The sequence below is a fragment of the Hipposideros armiger genome, unplaced genomic scaffold (assembly GCF_001890085.2).
Source record: "Hipposideros armiger isolate ML-2016 unplaced genomic scaffold, ASM189008v1 scaffold_578, whole genome shotgun sequence".
Classification (NCBI taxonomy): Eukaryota; Metazoa; Chordata; class Mammalia; order Chiroptera; family Hipposideridae; genus Hipposideros; species Hipposideros armiger.
The window spans coordinates 1,150,369-1,158,121 of record NW_017731928.1 but is presented as its reverse complement, the minus strand read 5'-3'; the positions used below and the strand labels follow the sequence as shown (position 1 = coordinate 1,158,121).

The 7,753-nt window shown below is 38.6% G+C and overlaps 1 protein-coding gene across 1 annotated transcript in view; it reads left to right on the top strand.

The window, feature by feature from the left end:
• Positions 1-6,380, top strand: part of SNTN (sentan, cilia apical structure protein) — a 46,077-nt gene extending 39,697 nt beyond the window's left edge. The window contains exon 3 of the mRNA XM_019624087.1: positions 6,222-6,380. Within this exon, the coding sequence (XP_019479632.1) occupies positions 6,222-6,380 (159 nt within the window). The remainder of the gene's footprint in view (positions 1-6,221) is intronic.
• Positions 6,381-7,753: the final 1,373 nt, after the last annotated feature.

Here is a 7,753-nt window from a genome sequence, read left to right as displayed (position 1 = left end):
CCTCTCTTGAATTCTAGCAGATCAAGGCAACAGAACCAAACTTATTTCCCTCTCCTGCTGTACCAGGCGGGGCATGGTGCTTGACCAACCATATGGTTTCATGCCAGGCTGGTCAGAGAAGCATCTCCCCAGTTCACAAGCACTTTGGGGGCTGAAAAATATGGTGGCACCTGGATCATGGAGTTCATACTCAAAAGTTCAGGAGAATCAAAAGCCTGACACCAACTGCTGCAGACCTTGAAGTCGATTCCCAAAAATATCCAGTTCTTCTGCAGGGCCCATAAGCAATCTCAACAGCATATGAGTATATAGGCTTTGAATCCAAACCCACCTGAATTTGAATTCTGGTTCTTTTGCAACCTGGGTAACTTTGGGAAAATTGCATCAATTCTGGCAGCCTCAGTTTCCTCATTTATAAAATGAGAATACCTGCCTCAGAGAAATGTAGAGAAAGAATTAACATGATTGTGGTAAATTGATGTCTGGCACATGATAAATATATCAGTGGGAATGGCTGTAATTATTATTATCTAAATCTCATCCTTTTCAGGTGATTAAGAAATAAAAAGCTTTCAGACCCTGGGGAAGGGGAGGTAAAGTCCCTCCCCCTCCGAATGCCACACCCCACTAGCTATTGTTCTGGATACACACATTTATGTCTATATCTTTGCACAGCTGTCTCATTCTCCAGGAAGCCCTTTGATCTTCCTTCCTCCAGTGGTTTTAAGAGTTGCCAGATTTAGTAAATAAAAACACAAAACAACCTCCAACAAAGAAAATCCCAGAACCAAAAGGCTTCACTGGTTGTTTCAACCAAAGATTTAAAGAAGAATTAATGCCAATCCTCCTCAAACTCTTCCAAAAAATTGAAGAGATGGGAACCTTCCAAACTCATTTTATGAGGCCAACATTATTCTGATATCAAATCTAGAAAAAGATACTATAAGAAAACTACAGGCCAACATATAAAAATATAGTATACAAATATATATATAAATCCTCAACAAAATACTAGCAAACCAAATTCAATAGCACATCAAAAGATCATATGCTATGAACAAGTGGGGTTTATCCCTAGGATACAAAAATGATTCAACATATAAAATCAATTAACGAGATACACCACATTAAAAACACAAAGGGTAAAAATCACATGATCATCTCAATAAATGCAGAAAAAGTGTTTGGTAAAATTCAATACCCTTTCACGATAAAAGCTCTGAACAAATTAGGATAAAAGAATATTACCTTAACATAATAAAGGCCACATATGAAAAGCCCATAATTAACATCATACTCAACAGTGAAAACTGAAAGCTTTTCCTCTAAGATCAAGAACAAGGTGAGGATGTCCACTCTCATCACTTTTAGTCAACATAGTGCTGGAAGTCCTACCACTTCAACCAAAAGGGACTGTAATTAGGTTTTGTGCTCTGTTCTGATGAATTTCAGTGGGAGAGTGACCTAAAGCTCATAGTGGCTGAGAAACTGCCCTCTTCATCTGTCACCTACTGGAAGGGTCACTTCTGTGTGCAGAGAGCAAAAAGGCCTTCTGCATCCCACTTTAGCTCTTAGGAGGGAGAAAAACCTCTCTTTTCATTTAACTTTTAGACCTTATGTTTTCATGTTTGCAGTTGTGCTAACTACCAACCTCCCTGAAGAGTTCCTGCCTGAGCTTCCCAAGATTACAGGTCTGATGTGAGCCAAAGGGGCTACTTCTCCCATCCTACAAAGTGCAGGCAGTAGGGAAGGAGAAATAGAAGTGGGGAAAGGGTACAATTTGGAAGCTTCACCTCAGCAGAGAGCTGGTTCAGAGTGGTTGTTGGTTTTTTTCTAATATCATTATACCTTTTGTGGGGGGAAAAAAGAGATATGTTCTTATTTTAAAAATTCAAGCAAAACAAGAAAGCACAAAAAGTACTTTAACAAGTATCCCAAAGTCCACCATGCAGAAGTAAGAGTGAATAGCAAACAAAAAGTAAGAGTGAACAGGGAAACAAAAAGTAACCAGGGATCCCAGGAGAAATGGCTGATTTCAGGGCAGGACCAGGAAAGGTACAAGATGAAACTGGAACATCTTGTGCCAGAAAGAAAGAAAATGCTCAAAAAACAATGGGGATATTTCACAAGGACACAAGAGCTAGCTGAATGGGGCTCCAGTGGCCAAACCTAAGACAATTTAGGCATCAAACCATTAAGGCTAGTAATGAGTTATAAACAACTGGAAAAATGAATGCAAATGCATTAATCCATAATGAAAATAAAATGATAAAAAATAATCAATGGGTAGAAGGGAGGGCTGTTACTTACAATAGGATTCCCAGCACCAACAGATAAATTAGTTAACTAAAGATGCCAATTTAAAACTAAAAGCTAAAACATGGGAGTGGTGGATATATTTTTTATATGTTATATTTATCTACATATTCATATATTATATATGTATGTGTGTATATATGATATATATTCCCCCACATGTTTTCTTTCCATATATACAGGTCGGATAATTAAGTTCAAGAACTTTTCACCATGTGCTTACATTGGCAGCGCTGTACAAACAGCTTGGTAAGGTTTCGTAACCTTGGTATATCAGTATCTCACAGCTACAATATGTTCATGTCGATGTGTGACAGTGTCTTGCTGAGAGAAGTTCATTATTGTTGTTGCGTGCCTTTGTGTGCCGTCGTGAGAATGTCTGAGCTTGAATTAGAGCAATGAACAAACATTAAATTTCTTCTTAAACTTGGCAAGAGTGGAAGTGGAATCAGGGACACGTTAGGCCAAGTTTATGGGGATAATGCCATGAAGAAAACGGCAGTGTACAAATGGATTAAACATTTTTCTGAGGGGAGAGAACGTGTCACTGATGAAAAGAGGTCAGGGCGGCCAGTAATGAGCAGAACTGATGAAAACAATGCAAAAATTTGTCGAATTGTGCATCAAAATCATCGGCTGCCTGTGAGAAGCATAGCAGACCAAGTAAACATAGATAGAGAAACAGTTATGAAAATATTAACTGAAAATCTTGGCATGAGAAAGGTGTGTGCAAAAATGGTCCCAAAAGAGCTCTCCGATAAACAAAAGCAAAGGAGACTCGAAGTTTGCCAAGACCTTTTGGAGAGGCAAGGTGATGTTTTGGGCCATGTTATCACTGGTGATGAAACATAGGTGTATCAATACAACCCTGAAACAAAGCATCAAAGTGCACAATGGAAGTCAGCCAATTCTCCATGACCAAAAATGTTCCATCAGTCCAAATCAAGAGTCAAAACAATGTTGCTAACCTTTTCTGATATCAGAGAGATTATCTATAATGAATTTGTACCAATTGGACAAACAGTTAACCAAGTTTACTATTTGAAAGTACTGAAAAGACTGCGTGAAAAATTTAGACGATCTGAACTTTTCACCAACAATTCATGGCTCTTGCATCACGACAATGCACCAGCTCACATGTCACTGTCTATCAGGGAGTTTTTAGCCAGTAAACAAATAACCATATGGGAACACCCTCCCTACTCACCTGATCTGGCCCCCAATGACTTTTCTCTTTACCCAAAGATAAGGGAAATATCAAAAGGAAAACATTTTGATGATATTCAGGACACCATGGGTAATACGATGACAGCTCTGATGGCCATTTCAGAAAAAGAGTTCCAAAATTGAAGGGTGGACTAGGTGCTGGCATTGGAGCATAACTTCTCAAAGGGGTGTCCTTTGAAGGTAACTGTAGTGATATTTAGTAATGAATTATGTACAATAGAACTTTTTCTAGGATGAGTTCGCAAATTTAATTGTCAGACCTGGTATATTCTCAACCAAATGTTGGAGCTAATAACAGCTTCCAGCAAAATCTATCCTAATTTGTTTACTCTTGTTTCTTATATATCTTGTCACAATAATAGTCAACAAATTTTAGATTTTCTCATGTTACTCTGTTCTCAACAATAACTTTCTTACTTTTTCAAATACTGTTAGGCTATCAACAGATTGGTGAAGAGTCTGTTGTCCAAACTGTGCACCTCTCCAAGGTAATTTTTAACCCTAAGACATTGTGTTTCACAGTTGCTGAAATAGTCACTCTTGAATTTCTTGGAAGTGACAACTGCTTCTTTAATCTCCCACATATTGTTCTGCACTTTCTGATTAAATGCTGCTGTCCAGCTTTATCATTTACACCTAAATACACTGATTGTATAGCTGGATGTGGAGCAAATGAAAAATATTTGTGTGTCAACAACCTCATATTGAGTTGCAAACAACTCTGGCTTCATTGGGTGAGTGGATTGGACTAAATTGAACCCAAGGCTCTGGAATAGAATTCACTCACTCTTTTTGCTTAGTAATTATGCCAGCTTTTTTCTTTGGAGACTGGAGACTGGTTATGGAAGTCAGATTTCTGTCCCTTCTAGATATGCAGACTCATACCCCAAAACTCTCATTTGTGATTCTATAATAAAGAAAACGTAAGCTGAGAGGAAGGAAGACAATATTCTCGTTTCTGAACTTAATTTGAAGCTGACTTAACTCACTCCGAGCCACATATAAGAGTAAAACCAATTCCTCCTTAAATACCAATTAGAATAAACCTCTCTTGTCAAAATGGAGTGGAGGTTGAGGGGATCTGGTTATTTAGATAGAATGGGTTATTAAGAGTCATTTTGGGGGTGGAAAGTGGGAACTACTAATCTCCTAAAAAAATATTGAACAATTTTTTTCTCTTTCTACACACAATAGCAATATCTAACATTTATTGAAGGCATATTATATTGGCAGGCATAGTGCTAGACCCTTCGTTTAATCCTCTAAAAGCCCTCTGACTTAGAAACTGTATCATTTCCATTTTTATAGACTAAGAAGCAGAGGCTCAGAGAAGTTAAGTGAACTGCCCAGGTCACAGGGCTGGTGAATGATTGGACCTTGATTCAAGCTCTGGTGAGCCTGATTCATTTACATTTTCTTAAAACTATTTTTTAGGACCGACCAAGTGGCTCAGTTGGTTAAGAGTTGGCTTGGGAGCGCAAGCTCTATGCAGCAGGGCTGCCGGTTTGGCTCCCACATGGGCCATTGATGCTGCGTCTTCTACAGCTAAAATTGTGACAACAGCTCCACCTGGAGCTGGGGTGCGGTGAGTGGCTGGAGACGGCGTAGGCTGCAGCCCCTGTTGCAGTGGGCTGCCATGAGCTACCGTGAGTGGCTGGCAGCCAGCAAGAGCTGCCATGAGTTGCCGTGAGCTTCCATGAGCCGCCGTGAGTGGCCGTTCAATGGCTGGTGACCGATCTGCCTCACCTGGGAAGAGTGCAATGATCATAATAACAACAGGGGCCAGTGAAGCAACGTCCTCCACAACTAGACTGAAGAACAAAAGGACAGCAACTTGTCTGTTCCCCTCCCCCAATTCCCCAATAAAATTATATATATATATATATATATATATATATATATATATATATATATATGTATATATATATATATATATATATATATTAGAACATTTAAGTCTTTAATCCATATGGAATTTATTTTGAAACATGTGAATAAGGCATCAATATTTTTTCTACAAAGGTAACCAACAGGCCTGTCACAACTTAAAATGTTGTTTATTTTTTTAACCACTGAATGGCAAGGACAAATGTTTATGACATATGTTAACTGGAAAAAAGGGAGGATCACTGAGCTACATACACAGTGTGAGAAACTACATTAATGTGATATACAAAGTATGACAACGAAGTTCGCGAATTCATCCTATGAAAAGTGCTACATACATCATTGCTGAATATCATTACAGCACCTTCGAAGTACTCCCTTTGGGAAGCTATTAACTGATGCCAGTGCCCAGTCCACCCTTCAAAGCAATTTTGTAACCCTTTTTCTGGAATGGCCATCAGAGCTGTCATCATATTACCCTTGATGTCCTGAATGTCACCAAAATGTCTTCCTTTCAATATTTCCTTTATCTTNCACCAGAAGCTGCCTCGGTTGGAGCAAGTTACTTAAATCTTGCTGAGTCTCTGATACTGTGTCTGTGGAGTGGGGATAAAGATAGTACATATTCAATAAGGTCACTGCCAGGATTCAATGAGATGACCCAGGAAAAGATTTGACACAGTGCTTGACCAGTAACACTGGTAGCAACTTGACAAGTTCTTCCTTATTATCTGTAAAAACAAGGTGGCACAATGAATTAGGTTTTTGCTTTTTCTTCTTTATTTGTACAGGGACAAGAAACCAAACCAAAATACAAAGACCACCTTTCTGAACTTGAAGAGCATGTAGAAAATAAGCTTGATTTTGAGGATTTCATGATCTTACTGTTAAGTATCACTGTGATGTCAGATTTGCTACAAAATATATGGGATGTAAACATTATAAAATAAACACCTTTAAATATGCAGTCAGACAAAATAATGGCAAAAGACAGTGTTAAATGATTAAAGATTTTCTCCCCATTTTATTTTCAATTAATTAAATGTACTGACTGCGCACCTGGGATAGCCTGGGATCTGATTGCTAATATTCAGACCCAAAATAATGCTAAAACTCCACGCATACTCTTCAGCAACATTTGAATAATATGGTCTCTGGGTGCTTTACAACAGAATAGATTTCATATCACTAAATATCACATTGCTTTTGCTGAGTCAATAGTGACTTAGAGGACTTTTCTTTATAGTCAGTGAACCACTCATTCATTTGTTCATTAAGCAATATGTGTGACGCATCTACTCGACTGTACTGCTGAGGATACAGTAACAAACAAGCCAGACAATTCCTGCCCTCACACACGCCTCACACGTACTAGCAGAAGAGATGGATATTGAACAATGTATTAACCAAATGCATATACAGTATAATTATAATTGTGATAAGGGCTATAAGATGCTAAAAGAGCTGCTATTACTTGACCTGGGTTTAAAGGTCAAAAAAAGCTTTATTGACATTCTGCAAAAGACAAAATTATAGGGGGGAAAATGCAGATCAGTGGTTGCAGGGCTGTGGATGGTAAACAGAGTTATCCACAAAGGGGCATGAAAGAACTTTTAGGGGGATAGAAATGTTCTGTATCTTGATTGTGGTGGTAGCTTCATGACTACATGCATTTGTCAAACCCTTAGAACTGTACACTAAAAAAGGTGAATTTTACTGCACATAAATTATTCTTAAATAAACATGATTTAAAACAAACAAAAACCCCATATCCTTGTACTGTCTGACCATGGTTTACCCAACAACTCCTTGAGATTATGATCTAAAAGTGGTCATGACCCAAGGACCCACATCCCCTGTGGTCATGCACGTATTCCTGAGTTTAAATTATATCTCTATATAAATTTACACACACACACACACACACACACACACACACACACACACACACACACGTCAATGCCTGAACATTTAAGACTGACTTTCACAGAAACTATTATTTATTGTAAAATTATTTTAAGTTCCCAAATCTCTTCCCTCATCTCCCCTTTTCCTCCCAGCTCAACACTGTAAGCCTCACATGCATATGTTAAGAAAACTCTTTCAGGAGGGAGACCTTCACTCTTGGTCTGGTGAAGTGTTATCTCATCTAGTAGTGACCCAAACCCACCAAGACCCACTTGGCCCTCCCCACTTTCCAAACTCAGACATTCTGAGTCCAAAAGCTTACATATTATGTAGGGGAAAGCCCAGGCTTTACCCTCTCTCACCATTTTAATAGGAGGTACACGTGTTCAACAAGGCTCATAAAACTATCTTAGGC